The 27,543-nt window shown below is 42.3% G+C and overlaps 1 protein-coding gene across 1 annotated transcript; it reads right to left on the bottom strand.

Annotated features, from left to right (window-relative positions):
* Positions 1–669: 669 nt before the first annotated feature.
* On the bottom strand, positions 670–27,322 carry abcc6a (ATP-binding cassette, sub-family C (CFTR/MRP), member 6a). The gene is given in 32 exon segments (XM_029432873.1): positions 670–2,012; positions 2,523–2,717; positions 2,850–3,016; positions 3,177–3,335; positions 3,462–3,608; positions 3,726–3,827; positions 4,897–5,023; positions 5,236–5,435; positions 5,729–6,039; positions 6,143–6,350; positions 6,452–6,569; positions 6,659–6,743; positions 7,364–7,547; positions 7,769–7,936; positions 8,023–8,199; positions 8,299–8,425; positions 8,512–8,581; positions 9,157–9,244; positions 9,354–9,500; positions 9,751–9,954; positions 10,506–10,598; positions 10,695–10,856; positions 11,076–11,253; positions 12,515–12,721; positions 14,582–14,713; positions 14,841–14,902; positions 16,128–16,250; positions 19,076–19,213; positions 23,796–23,921; positions 24,048–24,215; positions 24,217–24,225; positions 27,085–27,322. Coding segments are annotated over 32 exon segments (4,533 nt in total). The 5' UTR covers positions 27,127–27,322; the 3' UTR covers positions 670–1,903.
* Positions 27,323–27,543: the final 221 nt, after the last annotated feature.

Raw genomic sequence — 27,543 nt, 5'->3', positions numbered from 1 at the left:
TGATGAACCAATCTACCTTACACCATGCATATTCCTATATCAGTGTAATATGTATTATTATTAAAATATTTTATATATATATATATAATTAAATTAATTAGCATTAATACCGATTTTAGTGTTTATGATTATTAGAAGACAGTCACGCTGAACGTATGTGGATTCAGAGTCAATCACATCCCTGGTCGCATGCATCATAATGTGACTATTCATAATTCTGTTTACTTTGGATAAACTCTGATACAAAAGTGAATATGTTAATGAGAGATGTAGAAATGAGAATTGAGACTTTAAATGAGTCAGGCGTACTTTGTGCATCACAACAATGAGACTTTACGTGAATCCCTAAAGACTTGAGATGAGAAAGCAGAAGTCTAAATGGTCTAGTGGTACGCCTTCCAAACAAAACACTAGAAGGTCGGGAGTTCAATACCAGGCTGCCACCCCTGAGCAAGGTACTTAACCCTTAGTTGCTCCAGGGAGACCGTCCCTGTAGTTAGTTCAATGTAAGTCGCTCTGGATAAGAGCGTCTGATAAATGACCTGTAATGTAAATGTTTTGACCTGTTAAAAAGGAACGATAGTCGATGTGTGATTTTAATGGCTGACTGAAATAAATTATTTTTATCGATCTTGTCCCCTCACTCATTTACAAAAAACATGAATTTGATTACAGACTCAAATACATTTTATTATTCAGCATGATGGTACAAGACAGGACATTAATAGTAAAAGTGAAAAAATGAACAAGCTTGTTATAAAAAGTATAAATATAATACAATCCTCAGAATCTTAAGGTCACTTAATACATTTTGTCATATGACATAAATAAACTATAGGGTTTCTCTTATTGTCTAAACCAGTAAGACAAAAATAGTAAATGTCTCTTCTCTTTGGAAAGTTCATTGGGTTCTTTCTTTGAATGGAGAGTAAAGGTCAACGTGGACTATTTACAGTCTGTCATGTCAGCACCATAAGAACAATATTTTTTTCTTCTCTGCATATGGCCTGAGTTGTGTGGTGATGGCAGAGAGACAATCACACAGAGATTTATCACCATTGTTTTGAAGACGAATTCTCTTCATTCATGGTGGTTTTCACTACCGGCGTCAGGTTAAATCTGACCAGCAAGGTCTCTATTGACTTTTTTTATGTGTTTACTTTGACAGAAATAAACAACAGCCGCACCATAGTTGGACGATTGCTAATGTCTTGGCACACATTAATGTTTTCCTCTTTTTTCACTGACATATAAAAACTCCAAATTGGATGCTTCCAGCTGAGAATTTGAAGGCAGTGAAAACCTCACTTCCCCTGCGTTTGCCAGGGTGAACCTATTGAAGGATATTGTGCCAGAGTATTTCCTGTCCCAGTTTCTGGAACAGCAAGACAAAATATCAGTTTACAATTACAAAATCGCCTCTTTCTTGGTATACAAGGCTAAGAAAAGTGTGAGCCTGAGACGACATTAAAAAAATATGTCATGTGCTTTATAAAATATAACTACAAAAATAATAAAGCTCCCATTCAAAAAGAGAATGAAAATCCTTAAGATTTGTGGTGCTCTCAGCTTGTAGCTCTGGGCTGGATCCTTTTCGTGGAATAAACTGACTCCACTACTCTACATACAATATTTATAGCTTTGAGACGCTACAATCCACTGTAGCTTTCTTTTGAATGTTCATCATCCGAGGATAACAATGTTTTTACAGACAGCGTGTCTGTGTGTTAAAAACCAGCGCCAGGAGCTGCTCTTGAGATTCATTGACAATGCCCTCACGGAGAGGCGTTTTGAGCTGCCACAAAGCTTGGAATGGCCCGATTTAACGTGTGCTGGAGAGTCACAGTGCAACATTTGTACACCTGGACACCAGCTGCATGGTAAGAAGAAGCCCAATGAAGACTTAGACCAGCCCAGCTTCCCGGCACATTCCGTAGAACTGTCCCCGCTGTGCGATGAGGTTGGCAGGAGAGTCCATCTCAGAAATATGGCCTCTGTCCATGACGATCACTCTGTGAAGCGGCAAAAAAGGTTGAAAGACTGTTTTAGATCCAGTATATTTTATTACACCTGATTTAACATATACTGTGTGTGTAATAACGCTGTTGATTTTGGGGTGTCCAAGCCTATAACTGGGCATGTGATTCACATTTAATTAACTGTAGTAAGTACATTGTAGGGTTGCAACTATGAATGGATTTCTTAACAAAGTAATAGAATTTGTATTAATTATTTTATCTTTAAAATGTCAAACATAATGACCAATGCCTTTCCAAATCCAAAGTAAGGCTTTTCCATGGCTTACTTTATCTGAGTAACAGTAAGTCCAAATGTATTCATGCTACAATTATATGAAACAGATAAAAGCAGCAAATCTTCACATTTGACGAGCAAATATTTGGTATTTTACTTGATAAACGACTTAAAATGAATGATTAACAATCCAAATGATCATTTGTTTTTGTTTTCTGTCAGTCAACTAGATACCATAAAATATCCCCACTTAGTGGATTGTAAAGTACCTTGTGTAGTCCATGATAGTGTTGAGGCGGTGAGCGACGGTCAGGACGGTGCAGTCTTCAAACTGTGTGCGGATTGTGGACTGGATGAGCATGTCTGTCTCCAGGTCCACAGCAGCTGTCGCCTCGTCCAGAACCAGGATCTTGGTTTTCCTCAGCAAGGCTCTGGCCAGGCAGACGAGCTGTCGCTGACCCAGACTACACAGACGAAGGAGAGGGACAGAATCACTTATGAGATTCAATCCTGTATGTAGGCTGAGGCGTTGTGTGGATATCCCTGTAATAATACATGGGCGTCTGTTTATCTACATTGCAATGAGTCATGTATACCTGAGGTTTTCTCCTCCCTCTGAGCATTCATGGTTGAGTTTGTCAGGCAGATTAGAAATAAAGTTTTTGAGGTGAGCGAGCTCCAGTGACCTCCACACCTCCTCATCTGTGTACGTGTCAAAGGGGTCGAGGTTCATCCGGAGCGAGCCTGAGAACAGCACAGGGTCCTGGGAGAGAGGACAGCAGATGTTGTTCAGAACCAGACTGGTTGCGTAGATTATTACAATTTAGAATGTCCTGTTCTGCATTGGATACGGATTGCAGCTACTGCAAACAGTTTATGTGACGAAAGCCAGGGCTCAGTTTCTGTTATTACTACTGTCACACCTGAGGAATGATTGTTATGCGGGATCTGAGGTCATGGAGTCCGATGTCGGCAATGTTGACTCCATCTATAAAGATCTTTCCCTTTGCTGCCTCTAAGATCCGGAAGATTCCCAGTGCAAGTGAGGACTTCCCCGCTCCTGTCCGACCCACAATTCCAACCTGGAAAAGAGGCTTTTAAGTCAGGATTTATGTCGGCCATAATTCTTCAATTCAAGCAATTGAAGTCTTCCAGAAATTAAGACTGGTTAAGTTTGCAAGCTGTTTTGATCTCACAAGATGACTCACCCTCTCTCTTTCATGAATTTGCAATGTAATGCCCTTCAGAGCCAACTCAAGGCCTTTACGGTACTGCAGCCCGTAGTCCTGGAACTCGATAGCACCTCTCTGGGGCCAAGCCAGGGGCAAAGTGCTGCTTTCTATATTCCAACTCGCCTGAAAGAGACAATAAGAAAAGGTGAGTAAAGAACAAAAAATGCTTCTTGTTGTATGGTGTTGGATTTAATGTTGTGAGCAGTGATTTGTTTATGTGTGTGCAGCGGGAACACTGACCTCTTTAGCAGTATCAGCATACTCATTGACCCTCTCCACAGACACAATGTTGTTTTCCACATCAGTCCAGGATCTTACAATCCAACTCAGGATTCCAGTCACCTGTAATATCCAACGCAATGAGATTTACTTTTAATACGGTAAGTTTCTTTCCTGCACTGAAAATGCATTTGCTGATTGAGTAAAGCAATGCATGTATATTCCACTTTTTCCAGTTCAACCTCTAATTGCAACATGCAGCGTGCAAAAGTCCCACAATGCTGTGTAGTGTATGAAGTTGGCTGTCTTGTATGTTAAAGTGATAGTTTGGATTGTTTGAAGTGGGGTTGTATGATGTACTTACCATTAGTCAGTGTATTACCTACAGTAGATGACGGTCGGCACGCCCCAAGTTTGGAGAAACAGACAGGAGTTATGGCACAGAAGCAAAGCAATATACTGCTGTGGACGGGAGCAGCAGCAAAACGTATATTAGCACCCTAAAACCCCCCCCCTAAAAAACAATAATATCAGTTTAGGTGTATTTTCTAACGCTTTACCTTGCTGTCAGATCGCCCTTTTTGATGGGCAACTGAAGCCGTTATCTATGCTCTCTTCAAAGCCACAACAGAAGTCACTGGTCTTCTGCTGCCTCGATCGGGTAGTTCATTTGTGTTATTTTATGACTTTGGTGAGTCCGAATTAACCCTTTAAAACACTTAAGTCTCACAATAACACAAACTAACTAGCCGACTAGGCAGTGGTAGACCAACAACTTGTGTGTTATGTGAGGTAAAAGGACTTTGTTTGTCAAAGGAGTCTGGTGGCTTTGAAGAGAGCACGGATAACGGCATCAGTTCCCAGTCGGTACGGGCTGTCTGACAGCAAGGTAAAGCTATGAAAATGTTCTAAATATAGCGTACACTTAAACTGAAATTGATTTTTTTTAGGTGGCTAAAATACGTTTAGCAGCACATACCTTGACTTCAGTGGTGGTCCTCCTGTCTGTTTCTGCAAACTGGGGGCGTGCCGACCCTCATCTACTGCAGGTGATACACTGACTATGGATAAGTAACTCATACAACACCACTTCAAAAATTCCGAACTATCCCCTTAATAGGTCGGGTATTGGGAAACCTCCAAAACTACTGTGAGAATGTGAGTGAGCGTGTCTGTTGGCAGAGCCTCTTACCTGGAGGGAGTGTGACACTGCCAAACCAACTAAGCCTGGGCTCAGGGTGCCTTTTCCCATCACAGAGAGAATGGCAGCAGCTAAGACCACACCATTACCAACAAACTCCAGATTGACTGCCAGCCACCTGTGGATGTAATATTGATTTAGCTGTGAACAGGCCAGTACCAAAATCTGTCCTCATTTCTAAAGCCAGAAGTCATTTTGTGTAATGTAACATAAAGCAATCGCAGCAACTCTTGTTGCTATGAATCATCACCGTCCCTTATGAACTGTTACTGAGCGAATGAATGTATAAATGAAATGAAATCACATTATAATCATCACATATCATCTTACCGAGTGGCCACAAATCTGGGGAAATAGGAGGTCTGATTGAAGTCGACCCTCTCATTAGTCTGCTGAATGAACCTGGACTGCTCGCCAAAGGCCCGGATGACGCTGGCGCCCTGCACCGTCTCGTTGAAGTGGGTGTAGATGGGCGAGCGGCTCACAGCTTCCAGCCTCCGCAGCTGACAGGATGTGGCGACGTAGAAGCTCTGTAGCCCACAGTGGAAAAGTAAAACACCAGCTTTAATGAGTGAAACCAAGTGGGAGCACTGAGGGCTTTCCTATAATTCTTAGTGAATGTGTGTAACATCTATGTCAGCACGTAAGGAACAAAACACAAGTGAATGGCAAAATCAGCAGGGTTGGTTTTGGAGCCCGGAGCTTTCCAATAACACACTGTAATGGAACCCAGCTCTTGCTGAGCCACCTTGAACATTATACTCTTAAAGAACAAATAAAGATCAAAGTCTTCAGTGTTGAAACGTTGGAGGGTAAAATGTACCTGGACAAAGGCGTAAAGGAAAGCGAGAGGCAGGATGATCACGGCTGCAAAGGGTGTCGCCATCAGCACGATGATGCAGACCTCCATGAGTTTAAAGACGTAGCTCAGCATCATCTTCAAGCCGTCGGGGACCATGCAGTCGATGGCGTCGATCTCTTTGGCAAAGCGGTTAAGTAGGTTGCCGCTGGGCGTGCACTCGAAGAAAGACATCGGAGATCGCAGCACGTTGTTCAGCAGGTCCATGTGCAAGTGGCGGGAGGCGATGATGCCGCAGATGGAGATGGTGACAGTTGTACCAAAGATGGCGATACCTGAAGAGAGGGCAAAGAGGTTTGATCAAATCAGATGAACATTACCAAACCTTGTCAACTGTTTGTAGTTTGTAGTTTGCCCACGAGAATCGACAAAACTGACCTTGCACAAAGCCCAGTGCACCAAACACGGTCAGTTTCAGGTCCGTATCAATCTGGGTGCCGTTAACGATCGGGTCGTCAGCCCACATGCTCAGCCAGTAGTTGTAAGCCAATGAGGCGCCCTGCTGAAAAGCGTACAGGAAGACGATGGGAATGATGATGACCAAGCCGATGGTCTTGAAGTACTTCTTGTACATCGCCAACCTCACCTGTTGGACAACACAAAATGTATTAGTAAATCGGAGGGGTTGGTTTGTATTGACAATTTCACACCATTAGAGGTGAAGTCAAAAGCCATTTTCAGACGTACCCTTCCAGTGTGGGCTTTGTCAGCCTTAGTTAGCTTTCCCAAGTCCTCTGGTACCTGTTCTTGGTCTGTTTCAGACACAGGCTCCATATTCTGCAGGTTGGTATTTGTGGTGTCACCCCTGGAGGATACGGAGAGTACAGAGGTCAGTAAACAAGTTGCTTGGGATGCCAAACATCTTTATGGCATTTTACACGTTTGTTTACGTACCCAATGAGCTGCTCCTGGGACAGGTCTCTGGAGGAGGGCATGAAGTCGACCATGCTGAGTCGAGCATTGGACCTCCTGGAACCAGCTGCAAGAAAAATAGTTAAAAAGTTGTATTTCTTTTAATTGTGATTTCTTTTTTTTGGACTGATGTTTATTACATATTGTTCCTCCTTTCTTTACACACTGAAGTTTATATGTATGGTCATTTTTATCTCGCCAAGGAGGTCATGTTTTCGGCTCGATTTGTTTGTCTGTCAGATTACGGAAAAACTGCTGTGCCCATTTTCATGAAACTTGGTGGAAGAGTGTAGCATGGGCCAAGGAAGAACCCATTACATTTTGGAATGGATTGAATGAAGTGGTGGATACATGAATTATGTATTACTTTTTGTGTTGTCGGAATTATCTGAAAAATAAGGTCCCGAATAGAAAGATTCACGTGAACTGCCCCTCAATTCGGAACAACAACTCGGAAACAGATAGAGACGTGTGTTGTTTACAAGCTCTGATAAATAAAGTACAACACATCGTATTTGTAGCATGTTTTCACATTGCGTCTTAAAGCTCATGAACACAAAAAACTCGGAAGAATGACTTCCCAACTCGGGAAGTGGGACCACCCGAGTAGAACATAAGTGCAGCATTGGCCTTGGCGGATGTCTGTGCTCTCCAAGTTCCATTTGAGTTTAAGAGAATGTTTCTCACCTCTCTGTATGGCGCTCTCTTTTCGCTCTGTGTTGGCGAAGGTGTGAATGAAGTCAGCGAAGGCGCCATGGCGGCTGAGGAGCTCCTGGTAGGAGCCGCTTTCTGTGATTTCGCCATCTCCCAAAACGAGGATGAGGTCAGCCTGTGGCAGGAAACTCATCCCATGGGTCACTAGGATGCGGGTCTGTATAGCAAGCCACACAAATCAGAAAAATAGCATGTAAGCACAAACCCATACTAAATTGAGGCTTTCTTCAAAACAAAAGTGTCAGCAGAGTGGTGGTTTCCATATTATGATAACAATAGCGCACGCAGCATGCTTGTAAGTGGTCTAGGGATTGTAAAACCATGTTGTGGCTTTTTGCAGCTGAATTGCATTTGGTTTTGTTACAATATATGTATTACCTTGTCCCTTAGGACTCCTTTTGGTCCAATGACTTTGTCAAAGATGTGCTGACCCACATGTGCATCTACAGCAGACAGCGGATCGTCCATGAGGTATACATCAGCCTTTCTGTAGACGGCCCTGGCCAGGCTCACCCTCTGCTTCTGCCCACCAGAGAGGTTCAATCCCTGGATGGACACAATTATTTGAAAGTTTAGATATACTCAGAGGTTTGGAGACAAGAATAAAAATCATATAATTTCCATTTCTATACCTTTTCCCCAATTTCTGTACCATCTCCTGCAGGTAGGATGTCCAGGTCGGGCAGCAGTGCACAGGCTTCCAACACTCGGTGGTACCACGTCTTCAGTTTCTCACGGCCAAATAAGATGTTGTCTTGGACTGTGGCGTTCTGGATCCAGGCCTGCTGAGGCACATACGCCACGGAGCCCTGTGGAGACAGATGTCAAAACAGAGACTGTCAGTATTTATTAAATGATGAATCCCACAACTAAGAATAGAACTTACACGTGAAAAACAAGCTCCGTACCTTAACAGTGACATGGCCACTTCTTTTCTCTGTTTCACCAAGCATGGCGGACAACAAGGAGGACTTTCCACTGCCCACATGTCCGACCACAGCCACAAGGGAACCTCGTGGCACATGGATACTGATCCTGTCAACAAAACAAGGAACTGCCCTGTAAGTCTCTCTTTTTTTTTTAAATTGTAGATTTAGTATTCTTTTTTTTATAATTCATACCTTTTAAGACATGGCGGGCCCTCTGCAGACCAGCTGAAAGTGCCGTTTTTTATCACCACGTCTTCCCCATCTAAACAAACATGAAAGGTTGAGCAAAATGAACAAAACTTGCAATAAACACTGAAGACAGGACATGTCTTTTCAACCTGAGCCACAAACAAACTTTCAAAACAAAATTCCCCCTTGAAGTGACTCTTCAGAGTGCAGCCTGGGCGTAATTACAAGTGAATTTGCTTAATCATTCAAATTACAGAGCTGTTGCTTTTTCACAAGCTGTTTTAGGAAGTGTTGACAGATTACAGACAGAGGATTGCAGTATTTTCTTTTTTATTCCTCTATGAATCATATGTCTGAATTCATGCTGTGATTTACGTTCAACCACTAAATGGGAACATCCTATAATTACGCTGTCTCAAAGTCAGCCAGGGACCAAGGAAGTGACAGTGCATATGATCCATACAAGGCTGTGGTACTCCATGAATATAAACAACAAAATATTGTGGGCTGCTTATATTGATTATGACAGCGTATGATTTTACACTGTCAGTATGGGGGAACAAATTGTGGAAATTGGTGAAATGAAATAGTGCAGAATAGCAGTTTATTTATTTAATGTTAAGCTTTATACATGGGTGGGGTTCTTACCAGAACTCGACGGAGCCTTTGAGACATTGTCCACTTTCAGTTCCTCTGAGCACAGGTACTTTCCCAGACGCCTCAGTGAAACCATAGCCTGAAACAGAGTCAGCAGTTAGTTAACTCCATCATATATCTCATCAGGCACCACAGATGGAAAACACATCTCAGCGCAATCACGAGTATTCAATTAAAATGTCACCTACCTGCATGGTCGTGCTTATAGCGAATGGAAGCTGGCTGAGCGGGGTCTTCAGGATGTTGATCAGCGCCATTGAGACAAAAACTTTCTGTGCATCCAGGACGTTCCTGTCATCGAGCGTCACGTAGACTCCAAACATGGAAAAGGCAATCTTGGGGAGAAAGATATAAAACAGAGAAAATTAGGACATTTTGATATTTGAGAGGCTGAAAACAGCATTTTCTGTCATTTTCGCATTAAAAACTACTTTACCGATTAGTTGATTATCAAAATAGTTGCCGATTATTTTTTTGTCAATCGACTAATGAATTATACAAATAATCGTTGCAGCTGCACAAAATGCTGAGGTCTGTATGTATTTTATTTATATCATAGTAGCTCCTTCGGTTTTGTGCTCTTACGAGGAAAGAAGAGGAGTTGAAGGATGCAATGGAGATGGAATAAAGGATCTGAGACTTCTTCAGGGCTTGGAGCTCCTTTTCTCTCTGGCCCAGAACCTTCTCCAGGAAGGCCTTCTCCCAGGCGTAGAACTTCAAGATCTTTATTCCATTCAGGATCTCATTCATCAGTCTGATTCGGCCATCCATGAACTTCATTTGGATCTCCTGTTGACCAGACAAAGAGGTTTGTATTTAAAAAAACTAAATTCTCCGAAGGTGAAACTGCAGCAGAGTTGAAAGACGATTACCAGACCGAAGCAAATACATGCATTTGTGAACATGGTTTGTCTGCGTTTGTTACAGCCATAGTAGTTTTCCTGAACATCATAGAGCTTGTTTAATTCAGTAAGAATTTATTGCTTGTTACATTTTAGTGATTTTTACGACAAGGAAACAACAAAGGGCCAGGAATGCGGTCACTGCATTCAAGACTGAGTTCGATTTAAATTGGCATCCAAATTTACAGAACCGTCTGTTGTTTTTCCAAAGAAATGAAAAATGATGTTTTCCTTCGGCCCACCCTTTCCTTTCATTGTTTTTCAAACACGTTATATGGGGCAGACATCAAAAGGACAAGAGAGAATGTACCATCCAGGCCAGACACCCACACGGCTCTTCAGCCACTATCTAAACCAGCTGTGGCATCCCTGACCTAACACGCCAGATGTCTGGGCTACTGGAGCGAAAGTGTGAAGGATTCCCGCAACTGCTTTTACCTGCAGCTTGCTTCTTTTCTTCGCTATGAATCCGTTGAGTGGAAAAATTAGAATGACAGTGGCGATTCCTGCCAAAGCCGACGGGCCGAGTTGCTGAATAAAACAAAGAATGAAACGTTGTCAAGGGCGCTTTCAGTTTAAATGCAGTCGTGCGCGAATGAGCGCCATTGTGAAAACATTTTGACATACCTGCCAGAGGAAGAAGAGACAAAGAGCAATCTCAATAGGAGCCAGCCAGACAGCGTTGAAGTAAACCACAAAGTCCATGAGCTTCTGAGTGTCTGCCGAAACCAGATTCACTATCTCGCCAACGGTGCAAGTCCTCCTGGCAGCGCTGTTTATCACCAAAGACTGGATTGTCAACAAAAGAGACAAAGACATTTTAGCCCTTAGTTGTCCGATATAAATTTAGACCCTCGTAAAGATTTCAGAGGATCATTCATCTTAGGTAAAAAGCAGTTTTTTCCTGTCTGGAAGGAAAGGCAGATTTTTGTTTTTGCCATTTGAAATGTAATTTATGTGCCGCTTAGAGGTTAGCGGCTACATGACCGTAGATATAGATTTACCCACCTTCCTGTAAACCAAGCCCATAACAGCTGTCTTCACCCTCATTCCCACTGTGAAGCAAGCGTACATGTACTGATGGCTGAAGAGGGACTGGAGACAGGACAGCAGGAACATTAAGGTGGCGTAGAAGTAGCCTTTCCACAGCGGAGCATCTTCGTCTCTCATGAAATCCAGAAGAAGACTGTGGAGGAAGAGATTGATGCTTGATCAGGATGTTTGCACACACAGGACGATCTATATATGGTTTTCCCTGGAAAGTTGTGAATTCAACAAATCAAAGCAGACAGGCTTTCACTCTTTCAACATGATTTTTTAAACTGTGTTTTTTTTAGTTCAATGTGGTATTATGTGACTTTCATCGTGCGTCTTAAACCAATGGTCGTGAGTGCTGCTGCTGCGGCTGCTGGCTGACTGGTCCGCATAAAGTAGCTCAGATTGCACAACAGTGCTCAGCTTGTGGCCAGGCTGCCCTCACACTTGGCCAGCGGCTCCATTATTGTGGTACGACAGCATTTCTGCCATTTAGAGCCTCCTCTCCCTCTCCGGCTGTCCTCCTCACTGGAACACAGAGGGCTGTGGTCTCGTCTACTTTTCCTGCTCACAGCTCCATGACCGTAATTAACACTTCCACCGTTTCTGTGCTGTGCATCAACAACAACATTCCAGTCTGGCAAGTGGGATTGTGCGGCGGGTCAGCCATGACCCATTTTCATTGCTGCCAGCTTTTGTTGTTGTGTGGTTGTCTGAGTCTCAAATCATTGAAGATAAGACAATGAAGGTGATATCTACCAAAGAGTAGTCTAAATATACTGTATATATACTATAGATATCTAGACCGTGGTGCTTTCCCACAATCTGCTAAACCCATGCTTCTGTAAATTATGACACGCAAATAAAACCTCTTAACCCAAATCTCCCCCACCCCCACCCTCACCAAAAAAACACACACACATTAAAACCTATCTTTACTCCAGCCTGGACTGTAGTACATCCAGGTAATTTCAGTCTGAGCTGAGGTTTGGAAATATTGGCTGCAGCTTTTCTTAATACAGTGCACACAATGCCATTTGGTTTGTGGGACTCATTGAAAAAGTTATATTTGAAAAAAACTCAATAACAACATCTCTTTCCAAATAAAATGACAAGGTTACTCGTGATAGAAACCATTTTATGAGCAATGTTTTTGAGAACTACTTGTTATCAAAGCACAACTGCCTGATTTCTATCTTCATGCAGAATAAGCAAACTATACACAAGAACATTTGTGAATTGTCTTGTTTTTTTGTTATTTTGCTTGCACCACAAACCAAACACCCCTGAGCTTTAGGGCACTGGGTTGAAAAAAAGCTAATATCTCCCAAAATTGGCAGCTATTTATTGACAGCTTGAACTCATTGTGAGAGCAGATTTAGGCTTTGCTGCTCTCTTCCTGCAAGTCTTACCTGAGCACCTGGGGGATGGCGAACATGAAGGCATCGTGGAATATGATGCACAGGGTGCCGGTCAGAAAGTATGGACCAAAGTTGCGTGCCAGCGTTCTGAGCAGGAAGAAGCCAGAGCTCTGCTCCTTCTGCAGCTTCCTCAGGAGCTGAGCCTGGTCTGGCAGTCTGCTCCCCAGCGCCACACCCGACGCTAAGGCCTTCTCCTGCCTGCCAGAGGGAGAGAACACACACAGTTACAGACAACACATGTGTCAGAAATGCCCAAAATGATGCTGGCGCCTTTCAAGCCTTCACTGTAAAACAGACTGTAAAAAAACCCCCCTCTTTTTATTCATACCATCACTGACGGATTCAAGAACTCTCCAGCAGCAACAAGCATTATTCACTGAGATAATTATTGTACTTAACGAGGGATCTTCAAAGAGCTGGATCATGTTAACAAGCTTTGACACAGGGCTCTTGCCCTGGCATTATGGTGCTGTATGTCCTCAAGGGACTCCTTTTGACCTGTTTTTGGCTCAAAATGCCTCCGTTGATGAGATGTCCCGAATGTCAATATACCGCAATCATAGCGAAGTCGTGCTCTGTTTGGGTCATTAATTCAGCCAGCACCATGCTGATGGTTGACCACATTGCAATAAAACAGAATTTATTCTTTGGCTGTTAAGCTGTGACAATAGAGAAGCACTAGTCGATCACAGGCCTGTGTCAAAATAGCCATATGAGCCTGAGGAAACATGAAAGACAACATGTGCTTGTCCTGCACCACTTTTCTCTGTGCAGATTGGTCTAATGCTGCCCGTTTCTTAATGGTACCATTAATAAACATGGAAGATTAGGCAGCCAATCACAGGCCTTATGCATGAAAGTCAATGCATATCATTGAAAACAACAGGTGTCATACTCCATATAAAAGTCTTCTGTGGCTCTATATGGAGCTTCCTAAAGTCAAATAAAATAACCCAGGTGATGTCATCAGAATTATCTTGCCTTGGCCTTGGACACTAAATATTCAAAACATAAAGTTTGCATTACAAACGAATCAGGCAGGCTCAAACCAAATTATACAATACCTGCAAAACAATTGGCATTCCCATCAGCCTCAGCTGAACTCTGTGTTTGTGCCGATTAGGAAACGTTAGCATGCTCATACACTAAACTAAGCATGTTAGCATTGTCATTGTGAGCCATGGATGAATAAAGAGAACTGGATACAACGATGCAGACGGGGCCCCGTTCATTCCTATGAAAGTTGCTCAAACTTCTACAGAGGAACCATTGAGAGCTTGCTGACGGCCTGCATCACAGTCTGGTACGGGAACTGTTCTGCTCAAAGCCGCAAATCGCTTCAGAGAGTGGTGGAGGCGGCACAGCATATCATTGGCAACAGTCTCCCGGCAATTCAGGACATTTTTCAACAGCGGTGCCTCCAGAAGGCACACAGCATCATTAAGGACCACAGCCACCCAGCACGTAGACTGTTCTCCCTGTTACCCTCAGGCAGACGAACCAGGAGCCTGGCTGCACCACCACCAGACTCAGGGACGGTTTCTACCACCAAGCCATCAGGCTTCTCAACCACAGACACACTCACTCATTTGCTGTCTGCACTAAATAAATATAAATATATTTAATATATTTACTTCTTATATTTTTCTTAAGTTTTATTTGTATTTGTTTTGTAATTTTGTAACTTTTGTAATTATTGTTTAGCTCAATTGTATATATGTATATATATATACATATATATGTATATATGTATATGTATATGTTAATTTTATATATATATAAAATTAAATTTAGCTGATTTTGCTGAGCTGACATGCTGTCTCTCTCGCACACATTTCATTGTACTGTTGAACACTGTGTTAACTTTCATATGACAAATAAAACTTGAAACTTGAAACAGTGGCGGATGCACCAAAAAAGGTTTGACTTCCGAGAAAAAAAAATGACCTGGATCTTCAGGTGATATTCCGCAACCATGGAGCCCATAGAGCAAGCTTAGTGTAAGTACAGTACCAAAATGTCTGCCTACCCCAGACATTAATTATCAGGCGTTCTCACTTTTGAAGTTCGGCACATTCATCTGTCCAATCCTCTTCCAGCTCCGAGATGATCTTGCGTGACGTGTCTTCCTCCCTCAGGGTCCACAGGTCCTCTGCTGCCAGCGGTGTGCGATATCCTCTCACAACAAGCCTGAGGAGGATGATTCACGCACATGATCATCAACAAAACACACATATTATTGTAAACAAGTACAAACTGTTGCTATCGTGAGTCAGCTGAGGCCAAATAATGAGGTGGTTTTAAAGAACCATCTTACCCAGTGAACCACCAGAAGAGGATCTTTGACAGGAAAGAGGCATCTTTCACGGGACAGGGATTCTGCAACAGATTAAAGACCAGACTTATTGTTGTTTTCGCAGTAAATCTCTCACCACTTTAAGGTTTTCGAGACATACACAGCTTCACAGAGGCTGTCAGTTGATGGTTGAATGGTGCTCTTGTGAGGAGTGTGTTTAAGAATGCTAATGTGTGTAAACAGCACTGGACAGTCAGGTGATCCAATGTGGGGGGAGCAGAGGCCATGAACTGCCACAGGTCAGAATACATAGAGTTCAGTGTTAGCGCAGGGTGAAGATGACGTTCTGAGGTCTAGCGCAGACAGAGCGGAAATGTGTCATTATCCACAAACTGTCCAACAAGTGGATACACATACACAGAAAGTTTGTCCTCTCACGCATTATTCATGGCATCTCTCTCCACCCTGCCACCCCCTCACCAGGGTGTTTGCTGTTTTCATTACCAGCATGCTCACTCTTCGTCCCCTCACTTCCTCTCTTCCTGTGAGTAACTCTAACCGGAGCGTGGGTTCGGAGAGGAGGAGGTGGAGGAAGACGAAGAGGACACACCAAGGAGTGACCAATGGGTGTGTCCACCACGCCAAAATGCGGCTTCTGCACCCTCACCACCGGCCAACAGTTTCTTAGGGACTTTTCCAGCTATTTTGATTGTTTATCACAGGGGAAATATTACGTCACACGTCTGTTTGATTGATTAAAAGCTAATTGTCATTCACCTGCCAGCTGTCCTGAATCCACTCTCTATTTCGAGCTTGACAAAGTGTCGTCAGGCTCATGTTTGATGGGATAGTGATATCCGTATTAAGTCCTTCCTGTGCTGTTATGTGGTCACAGACTTTAAGCAGTGGTCATGATGTTATCCGACGCTGAAGTAAGTGAATCATGTTGATGGTATGCTTGAGAACAACGACACACACACACACACACACACACACACACACACACACACACACACACACACACACGCGCACACACACACACACACACACACACACACACACACACACACACACACACACACACACACACACACACACATTCACACTCCCCTCATAGGAAGCTAAAGCGGTGAAGTGAGAGTGGAAGGAGGGTGGGAGGGGTATCACATCATTTCCTCCAAAAGCAAAAAATATCTTGACAACAAAAGTTGAAAACCACAAGACAGCTGCTCAGGCATTTTCTTTCCTGGGTATTGGACAGGGGTGGACTTTTTTTGACGGAAGAGAGATACATTCTCATCTGCCTACCTTTTGCAGGACAGTTTTCCCCTCTGGAGGCTGGTCAGCAAAACAGCACAGGAAGAGCTGGGCCAGTTGGATTGTGAAGTAGGAGAAAAAGGCGAGGTATCGTACAATGTCAGATGCAATACCCTGTGGAATAAGAAAGCACAGATTATGAGGCTGCTGCACAGCTGAAAAATACCAGTGTTTTTGTGAGAGTTCCTTCAGTTTATTTGTTTCGAGCTATTCCAGACTAGTTTTGTACTTTTATTTTAAGCTGGGGACACAATTAATTGGCTCTGTGGCTGTGCACATGCCACAGAAAAATACAAATTTTCTTTAATCAAGACATAAGGTTTTCAACAGGATGAAAATGTGTTTCATGTCTTTCAATATTACTTAACAAATCACACAACATCCTGTGGTATACAGGGTCATTCATCCTCACTGTGGTTTTGTGTGCAGTTTCACAACAACACGAAAATTAATTACATGACTTTTCCCATGCTTACACATTGTGTAGCAGAGGATATGGTTTATACACCAAGAACACAGACACAATAAAGAGTATTTTGGACCTTTAGGCTAAATCAGAGTGAAAACCCAAAGTCTTTAATTGTGTACTTTATATAAATGAAGCGATAGTTAAAGCTGCCCCTCAGTCACGCTAAGAGTCCGTATCTGTAAATAGGGAGATTGTGGTTTCACAAACCAGCACCCTTACATTCAATCAAGGGAGCAGCTGCAATATTAACCGTTCAGAGACTTTTGTGAAATGTAGGACTCGCATGTTATTCTTGACGTACAGAAATTGTGGGGTTTGGCAGAGGCATTGTTTACTACTGGGTCAAGGCCACTGCCACAGCCACTCTGTTGCGCAGCAGAGTGGCTAGGCATGACAGCCCCAGCCATGGTAAACAGTAACAGACTTTCTCTAAAGAGAAGTGTGTTGCTGTGCCCAGAAAGGAGATATGAAGGGGCCAAATGAATCCGGCCACACAGTGAAAAACAGAGTCAGGATGGTCGGAGAGTGGGTGGGAATGAAATGTAGGTCAAACGATTAATAATGGCCAAGGGTCCACAAATATGAACTCATTCAACTCGCGCCATTAACGCTGCGATGTGAATTAGACACTTTCTTCATAAATATTTAGAAAATGTATATGTAAATGTGAGCCAACACAGTAGACAGGGAAAAACTGTGGCGCTGTACTGCAACACTTTTGTTCTTGTTACATCTACAATAAGATAAGAATACTTTTTTACCATCTCAGACACATTTTCCCCCTGAAATAGTACAGGTATCAGCATCTGAAGCAAAATGAGAATTTGGCGTGTTTTCATCAACTGGTTTGGAGCAATCAAATAGGCTTTGCACATGGCTGTCACTAAACAGACTATAAACCAGTCACCTTGGCCAACTAACCCTTTTATGAGAGAAGATCTTCAGGAATTTCTTTCAATTGCGCAAGTCTTTCATTGGTCTATCTTGTAATCTGGTATTGGCCATTTTTCATGCTGTCTGGAGACAAAATAAATAAGGATTCTAATCCACACGAATATCCGTGAAGATGCAATTGAGGAAATTGTATCGAATTTTTTGTCGTTTCCATACCGCTTTCTAATGCACTAATACAAAAACACATGCCAAATATAATGCTAGCGCCAGCAGCTGCTTAGCTTAACACAAAGAATGGAAATAGGAGAAACAGCTAGCCTGGCTCTGATCAAAGATAACAAATTCCTCCAACCAGAAACACGTAAAAACCACAAACCACTTTACTTTTGTACGGATTAAACAAGATATACCGTGTTTGGAGAGAGTCAGGTTTGCTGTTTCCCTTTGTTTCTACTTTGTTTGCACTAAGTTAAGCTAATTAGCTGATTAAGCTAGCGTTAGTTTCATATTTACTCTACAGACATGCGAGTAGTACGTTACGTACGTTGTACGTCGCTTTGGACAAAAGCGTCAGCTAAATGAACTGTAATGTAATGTAATGTAACTCTTTGCAAGAAAGTACAGTAGGCTATGCGTATTTCTCCGAAATGTCAAACTATTGCTTCAACAAGAGTTAGCATGATAACATGAAGTCAATGATAACTTTCTTTTGTTTATTGTTTTGTGGGTGCAGTGAGTAGCTCTTACTCAGAATCCATATGAATTTGGTTAATCAAGATGTACGATATGTTGGAGAAATATACGGTCGGTCGCGTGTGTATACTATGAGCACGCGTGTGGTTGAATGAAATAAAAACATCTGCTTCTAAATTCTAAATGGCCTCGCATTATGTGTGGATGCATAGATTTCCATCTGGCTGTGTTTACAGCAGTGTAGGCCCATAAACACAGCGCTGACGTTCCTCTGGTCTGACCCAGGGCTGCCATGCCTCACCATCATTTATCCCAGAGCCATCATTACTCTCCCCCAAGTAGTGTGGGAATGTCACACTGGGGACGATAAAACAGAAATATGGATGTGTGTGTGTTTGTGTGTTTTTTATAGAAATGCAAATGCGACTGCCCCACGGATGCTTAAATAGAAATTTACCCCATATAGGCTACAACAATGATTGCAGTGTCTGACACGAGACACAGGAAGAAAAGGAACTTAAACACATACAGGCTTGACCAGAATTGGCAGTGTCATCCTCAAGCACTTGATTAACTTTAGAGGATGAAACAAACTATTTGCTGACACAGGGTATATCTCAAGCTGTGCTGCTGGAGTCTTGTGTCTAGACTATGGGTAGGAGTAGACCTGATGAGATATGCCTGCATGGCGTTTTGACACTGCAAGTTCACTGAGTTCAAACCTGACAAACACACTGAATTATTCATCATTTTCAATATAGAAAGTTTTTGGATGTTTGGAATATACAGCATTGCGTGTTAATATGACACAGTGATGATATTTCTGTAAAATGGTATATTGTAGTGGTAATATTCCATATTAATTGATAGGCTAAAGACATACCTCATCCATGGCCAGCTGGATCTTCGCTCGGAGAGGCACCAGGGAACAGACAACAGCCAAGACCCAGAACAGGAAGAGGAATACAGAGGAACGACAGCCTCTTATTCTTTCCAACTGGATGATGCATAAGGCCAAGATCTAGAGAGAGACAAAGAGAGACAGAAAGATTGAATTTAAGAATTCACATGAGGGGTTCTTACAACACAGGAGAGGAAACAACTGTGTCCCTGAGCAAGAAAGCACTTACATTTCTGTGATGCCACGTTTAGGAACGGCCTGGAGTGACTCAACAAGGAAAAAGATCAATTGACTTTTTGGAACAAAAAAAGATCTTATTTACTTACCAATTCATTTTATAGTTACTATTAGTTCTCAACTTCAAACCAAACAATTTTCTTTTCATGGTGACTTTTTACTTTTACTCTGGGAAAATCTTCTTTCCACTAATTCAGTTGAAGAAAATAAAACCCCATTTCTCTCGTATTAGCTGCCAACATCCCTGCCAACGTTTTCATCAGAGCATAGAGGGTGTAATCAGATTTAGTCTGGTCTAATGCAGCCGATGGTGGTTTTGAGATTTCCCTGGCCGCAGCTCTGATCTGACTGACTTCCGCTTTTAAAAAAATGACACATGTATGGTATGCCACATGCCCTGCACACATTGCTTAATGTTATTATATACTTTCCTTAAAAAAAAAATCCTCTATACTGTGATGTTTTCTCAAAAATAGGCCTGATTCAGTGTTTGGACACGGCTGACTGTCATCAAGAATGCTTCTGCTGTGAACCACTGAGCCAAGTGGCCAAGTGAGACGTAACTTTGTCATGCCAGCTCATCACCAAGTGGGGCAAAAGCGGGTTTTGTAATGGGAACCACATTGGTTACTTTTGGATGAACCACAGTACTGTCCTGTTATAAACTAAACGGCCTGGTAATTATATAAGTTTTTCACAACAACAACCTTATACATTTTACGTGGAGATGTGTACAGAGTGTGGTGGCCAAGAGGGTGAACATCTTCATGTGCTCTGGTGGACACTAACAACATACAGGGTTTTATTTGCTGTGGTGACACACTGATTATGTATTCTTTTGTTCATTCATTTTCCCTACACATTTGATCCAGTCTATTGAAGGATACGTTGAAGGATAAATACAGAGAGACAGGCACTTACAATCATACCTATGGGGAATTTAGAGTCTCCAGTCCACCTGACTGGAGACTGGAGCCAAAAGGCACACAGGGAAAACATGCCAACTCAAAGTATGTGAACATCCAAGAATTTGAATTTAGATGCTTTTGGGTCGGCAATGCCTTTTACACTACACATAGTCATTTGATCCACTGTTGATTCGAAAATATTGATTACTACAGTATTTAAACCAATCAACAACACTTGACTGATTACTAAAATACAGTTTTTTATAACACAGCAACAACAACAACAGCACATTGACTCTTTTATCAACTCAAGTCTCCCCTGGGACTGCACACTGTATCAGTCAGTGGCACATAGCCCATGGTAAGTACTTTATGTCCTGAACTGCTGGTACTTAAAGTCCTATACTGAGGTGGTTGAGGCTGCATCAGCCCCAATCCAAACCTTAACATAAGTGAGGGAATCATACAGCTGACCTTGGGTCAGCATCTGAGGGTCAGGACCCTCCTATTCCTAGCCTTCCGCTCTGACTTGCCATATTGCTGCAAACCATCAGCCCATCTGTTTGTAGAAGTCAGTGGGTGGAACTAAGTCCATCACTGAGCCCGAATCAAAAACCCTACCTTATAATTACATGGGAAGTGTGCAGTGCTTTGGGAAGGAATAGGACTTTTATGTCATGGTATTGCTGATTATAGTCAGTGTCATGCGTGTGGTTTTCATCAATAGCAACCACGATTCGTTTGTGGGCTAAAAACTGTTCCCATACATTAACTTGAGTTGAAGGGCAACAAAATAAGTTTGTTGGAGCAACAAGAGCGCAGTGTTCCAGGCCTGTGTCCAGGGAATGGCCGGTGGGGGGTGGCTACAATCAGCATCAAGAAAATGATATCCTTTAATAGAGATAGCTCTGGCAAGTACATTTAAAGATCAGTGACAAGCTCTTAATCTGATTTAGTAGATGTTTGTTTGTCTGATCAATTATATCCTCAAAATAAATGACCTTTGAAATATATCCCGCGATACAAGAGACGTCTCTGTGTATTTTTACCCAAACACGTGCTTCTATTTACTCAGGAGTCTGAAAAGACCACAGATGGCCCAGGGTGTCTGACTTGGAGACTGTGCAGGACCTGTATAAGGCTGCAGAGAGAGGAAGCTTTGTGAGTAAAAGTATACGGTGCTGTAGGTCAGCTTTACAGGCTCACTGGGCAACTACTGCAACCTTTTCTTTTCCGGACTCAGCACCCTTGTATGGCATTGTAATTCTTACATCACTCCTGCTCAGAGTAAACAGCATTTTAAACTTGCCATGCCACCCATGTCGCCAACTGCACCCCTCTTATGTTTTCTCCTACGTACTCATTAGTCAAGTATAATTTAAAATCTGTAGAAAAGGAGTGGGATCGATGTTCTGAGAAACATTCAGCTTTGTTTCCATCAACACAAGCCACTGAGAACATTTCTCTGATTGCATACTAGCCCTTATCTTCTATAAATAATGTTCTGTAGCCCACCCCACACGCCTTACATTCTGATCCATGTAGGGCGGGCATTATAGTTTGATTCAAGATGTTTAGATGGAAATGAGACAAACAACATGTGTAACTTGAAGGGCACTTAAAGAGCGTAGACCTCCGCCAAGGCCATTTCCATAAAGAAAAAATAACGTGTTTGTACGCCCTGTGATTTGGATCTGCTCCAAAATTATATTGGTTCTTCCCTGGCCCATGCTACACCCTTCCACCATGTTTCATGAAAATCGAGAGAGTAGTTTTTTTGTAGCGCTGACAAAAATACAAACAATCAAACTAGGGTGGAGATGAAGATTAATGATGTCATCTAGACTGCATAACTCTGCACAGGTCTTGCCCTGATTTGGATCTAAACATTTGAGTGGTTTGAGCTGTTTCTCCTCAGACCTGAGCAAGCATATCAATGTGCACTATGGATTGTGGGTATGGCTTTGTTTATTCAAAACCTCTTATTCCAAGGTAAATTGGATGAATGTTTTGTCATTTATCTTTTCTTCCATTCCTGCATTGCAATTAAACGCGTTTCACCTTACTGTAAATACAGTCTTGGTCAGAACAATGGCGCTCAAAAAAGGAGCTGGCGTCAAAACTCCCAGTCCAGCATCACACCTGTAGCCTATATAAAGACGGAACCTTTCTATGTAATTAGGTTTAACGTAGGCTACAATTGTGTTTCATCACCTTTGTATTTGGTGGTTTTTGTGAGTTTTTTCGTCATAGATGAACGACAAGGTTGGAAGAGATTCAAATGAGCTTGATTTGAAGCACATGATTGGTCAATGCACTGCCACCACTGAACATTTGCAAAATGTATAATAATAAAGCCTACATGATTGGATATGCATCAACAAAAACCTTGATTCAATAAACTTGAGTGTACAAGCACTGACCGTCCACCTGGAGTTCAGGAGTGAGTCAATCCTCACAGTTTATGACTAGGATCATCCTGCAATAATTTTTTAAGGAATACGTCTCTAAAACTGACATATGTTTGGTTTATATACATTATTTTCTTTATGTCATATGGTCTCACACTTATCCAGCACCTACCAATCCCATTTTTCATTGCATTGAAACTTTGCACATACGTATGTACGGCGATTCCACATCAAATAGTAGCTGATGTCACTACACATGTACTCTGCACCCTGATGAGTGATCGTCAACTACTGGCGGCGTTTACAGGGTACTGAAATATTTGAATTGCCTGCAACACTATACATCTAACCTTGGTTATGCATATTTGCACCTCAGTGTCTGGCCAACATACTGCACATACATAGGCTTTATATCCTTTCATTTGCCTGCACATTGACATGTGAGCCAGGCGGAAATATTCCCAAAACTTCTCTGTTACCCAGAGCAACAAATTATAGCTCAACAGTTAAAGCATGTTCCAAACACACACCATGGATGCACTGGGAGTCTGTAAAAGTTATACACAATTATATGATTCTTTGGTATGCACTGTGTGTTGTCTTTACATCCTCTCGTTTCATTACCTCTTAAAACTTGATCAGGAATAAACAACTTATCACTAGAAATTGTAATCAAATAGTTTTAAAGAAGGAGACTATTTCTATTATTTAAGGTCTTGTCAACAGTTTTACACCCTCTATATGTCCATAACAGTTCATACACAATTAGATTTCAGAAGTATGAATGAAATACACTTTTGTTTGTGCTGTCATACCCCACACTGTACATGCACTAGTTGTTTCAGTTGGATGAGTCCACAAACTGATCTAAAGGAATACTTAAACCACAAAAATGACTATTTGTATATCAATTGCTCACCCTGTGTTGCCTTAAAGTCCTGGCATGTGAGCAAAAACTAAGTTCTCTTGAAAAATTCAAGCGAACACAAGGTGAGTAATTGATATACAAATGATAATTTTGTGGGTGATGTATTCCTGTAAGACAATATCAATTTTTACGATGGACCTTGATTTATAGATTCATCACTTTGCAGTATAGTAAGTATAGCAATAAGAGTAAAATCATGAAAGAGCGACAGTATTTACCACAGTCATGCTGCGTATGATGGGGCTGACTAGGAAGACCATGTGCTGCTGGATCTCCTGGCTCCTCTCCAGCAGGATGTAGAAGAACTCCACGAAGCCAAAGGAGGCCAGCAGGAAACCCAACACCTGAGCAGGACAGGAGAGTAATGGAAGACTGAATATCAAAGCTTTACGGTCACATTTTACAGTATATTTATTTTCTGTTGGTACTGGGGATCTTGTTGACTGGCCAAAGTCTGAGTGAACTCTCACCATCTTGGCGCTGCAGAGGCAAGACATTCGAATGCGTCCGTGGTCATGGCAGTAGAGGTGAAGGCAGTAGAAAGGGGCCAGCAACCACAGATAGATACAGGGGACCCACACCAGTACTGTGTTCTGGAAACACTGGGTCAGGTCTGGGTTGGCTGTGTACCACGTACGGATTCCAGTCCTACAACAGAGAGAACGTAACAAAGACAGAAGTTTTAGATCAAGAGAATATGCCTAAGAGTCAAAGTGTGAGTTTATATCCATCATGTGACAAGATGAAGCATGTGAGAGCCAATTCCAGAGAAGTTCCAGACTTGGTGCGGGTTCTACGTTTCATCCATCAGAGCAGCGGAGACTGAAACCACATCGAGTCAACAGTAAATGTGTCTGCCCAATCCTGACAGAGTGAGAGTTGAAGAGGCCTTTCTTTTGCTCAAAAAGCGGAGTCAGTTTCTGGCTTGTTTCCTAATTTGAGTAGGACAATGTAAACTGTCAACACATTAAAAAGCGAGGTCAAGGATTATACTAATAATGAAGCCTATAAACAATAAAAGTCCAGGCAGACGAGGTGTGTTGGGCAAATGCTGCCAAAAGTTTGAGATTATGTAACAGGATAGGTTAAATAATAATATAATAAAATAAAATAAAAAGGGGGCTTAGTGGCTTGTTGTTGTCTTGCGTCCCTTGTTTATCACCCTGCTGATCTAATTAGGGGCAGGGTGTCTGGCTGTGCTAACGAGGCTGCCCTGCGGAGTCACCACAGGAAGTGGTTTAAGGCTTCTCGTATGGCGGAGTAGTCTGGCCCTGCTGGTAGACTCCCAACTGGGATTAGGGAGCAAGGTCTCAATTGGTGACAGCTGCAGGGTCGTTATCTAACACAACCCTGACGGTGAACCACGTCAGGTGAGACGCACTGCTGCCACTCGTGAGGGCGGCATATCCCAGCACGAATAGTAATTAATTTAAGTTTACCGTCAATCGTAACTGTTTCCCGCCTCTGGAGCCACAAGTGCCTGAATCACGGTCTGACTGTCAGAGGTGGCACACACATCTTTGCCTGGGTCACACATAGCAAAATCTTTATAAAATAGGCGTTTTAGGTTGTGTAACGAACATGGCATTTGGTATACTAGTGGTCTCTGTGAGCACCGATGTACCAAAATCCATTTAAGTGATAAATCTCTTGAGAGGGAGTGCGTGGGAGGCTACTTTCACAGACCCTTCTGACTCCTGCGGTCAGTGGCAGGCGGCTGAACAGAACACTTTTATGTAAGAAATGGAACTTGTCAAACCCACTTCTCCAAGCACTTTCTTGTGCATTTTGTTCAGTACTTATCCTGTTTCTCACCCTTAGCTTAAGTGGTTGCAGTAAACTAGTAGATGCCAACAGCTTTGGTACCATAAGGTCTCTAGTTTTTACCTGACAAACACAGTGATGTGAAAGTAGTGGAGACTTTTTACTGTGCTTCAAATCTGCTGGTGTCCCCTTTTACATTTTCTAGATTTGATAGAGCAATTCAGTGACTAATAACAAGTTAAATAAATGAAATCTTGCACTGGCTTGTGAGCAAAACAGCATTATGTGAGTATGTGGCGTGTATGAACTATTGTAATTTTAGAAGGCATTGATCACTTTTCCTCACAGTTTCACTTCAAATGACATGATAGCGTGATTTAAAAAGAAAGACACTAAATACACTTCCAGCTCCTAAATTGGACTTTTTTTTAATTTTCCACCCCATAAATCTTGCATGCATAAGTGTTTCTGGATCAAACCTCTTCTGCTGAGCTGGATTGTGCATGTTCAGTTCAGTATTAAAGCCATATAAATCCCCATCACTACCCTCAGGCTGCGACCAATGAGTAGACAATGACGCTGCTCCAAAGGTATGTGAAGGTTTGATTACTACAGTCAATAACTGGAAGTACTTTGCAGCCAACAGGAGACAAAAACATCTGTTAAAACATCCTCTTTGCTTTGTGATGGATGCAATGTGGCTCAGAACATCACATCTTGTACTTTGAACTTTGGTGGCAAAGAAAGTACTTTTGCTTTCTCAACAAAGTTTGATGGCCATTGTTTTGAGGTTTTGAAGGAGCAAAAACAGAGAAAGAGCCATAATGAGAAACAGAAACACAGAGGGAGAGAGCAGAAGAGGGGGGGAAAGAGGCAAGTCGGGAGTGCATTCAATAATTTTGGCATTCCAGCTGGATCGCGGCCAATCCTTCTATTTTCGAGTCAGGATTCAGAATGTGGAGGTTTACTCATATACAAGACTAAAAAGCCTTTCCAACAACATCAGCTCAGTGTGCTGCATCTCCACCTCTCAGCATCTCATTGTGCTGTGTCACAGAGAGCAGAGTGATGGTAAATGCAACTCTGACACGCATCAAATGTAAATTCTCCCATTCAGACTTACTTTGCCTCTGATTTCTATTGCACTCGCATATCTACGTACAGAGAGATATGCAAACTGAGAAGGTCAGTGTAGCCTATGCTATGGTGATTTCCTTCCTGTAGCCTACTGCTGAGTGCTGCCAGCTAACATTTTAGGTGAACCCATCCCCCCCTCTTCCTCTTCTTCACACAAGCCTTTTATTTTTAATTTTATTGTTTAGCAATGGACAATAAAAACCTGTCGAATGCTAATGAGACGCACGGTTGATGGCCAAAGACACAAGAACAGCATGCTAATGTGGCTAATGCTAATAGCATTAATCCCTAAATCCCATCAATGCTCAGGAACAGGAGCAAGTAAGCAAAATATCTAAATTATCTCATTGTGTCGTGCATTTAAATGTACATAAACAGAGGCTGCTCATAATGCAGGTTCAGAAAGACAAAAACAATCTTTAAAAAAATATTTACTCATTAATAGGCTATTGGCTTATAACAAATGACCATTAATTTTGTGACAATAAAATCTTGCATGACGCACCCAAAACATCAAACTCTTTATAACTAAGCTGCATAGGGTGCTACATTATGTAAAAACATACAATAAATTGTTCAGGGTCAGTGAACACATCACAAACTCACCCACAGAGGGTCCAGGCCGCTGAGTCTGCAAAAGGCATCCATCCAGTCGCTTTCTCCTTCCTCCCTGATGCTCCACTTCTTTGGGGTCGATCAGCCCTGCTCCTCACGCTGAGTACAGCACACACTCAGCACCAGTACGTGTGTGTGTGTGTGTGAGTGTGACGTGGGGAGAAAGAGTTTAGTATGTTTGTCCCTATTGGACTTTTCCTCTCTGGCTAATGGTAGTAAATCTTGGGTTTAGCTGGTTCCTGCCTCTCTGTCTGGGTGGCACGCGTTGTGTTTATTAGTGTGTGTGTGTTTGAGTGTGTCTCCGTGACTTTCCTTCCGCCTTTAATAAAACATCTTCTCTCAATGAAACTCTGTTTCTGTCTGCCTCGCTGTATGAACTGCTGCTGCCCTGAGATCCTGTGTCTTTCTGACTCTCACTCGGTCTGCCTGCTGTTTATGAGTGTGTCTCCT

Source organism: Cottoperca gobio, chromosome 1 (genome assembly GCF_900634415.1).
Source record: "Cottoperca gobio chromosome 1, fCotGob3.1, whole genome shotgun sequence".
Taxonomy (NCBI): Eukaryota; Metazoa; Chordata; class Actinopteri; order Perciformes; family Bovichtidae; genus Cottoperca; species Cottoperca gobio.
Note: the sequence above shows the minus strand (reverse complement) of the source record. Positions and strands in the feature narration are given on the sequence as shown.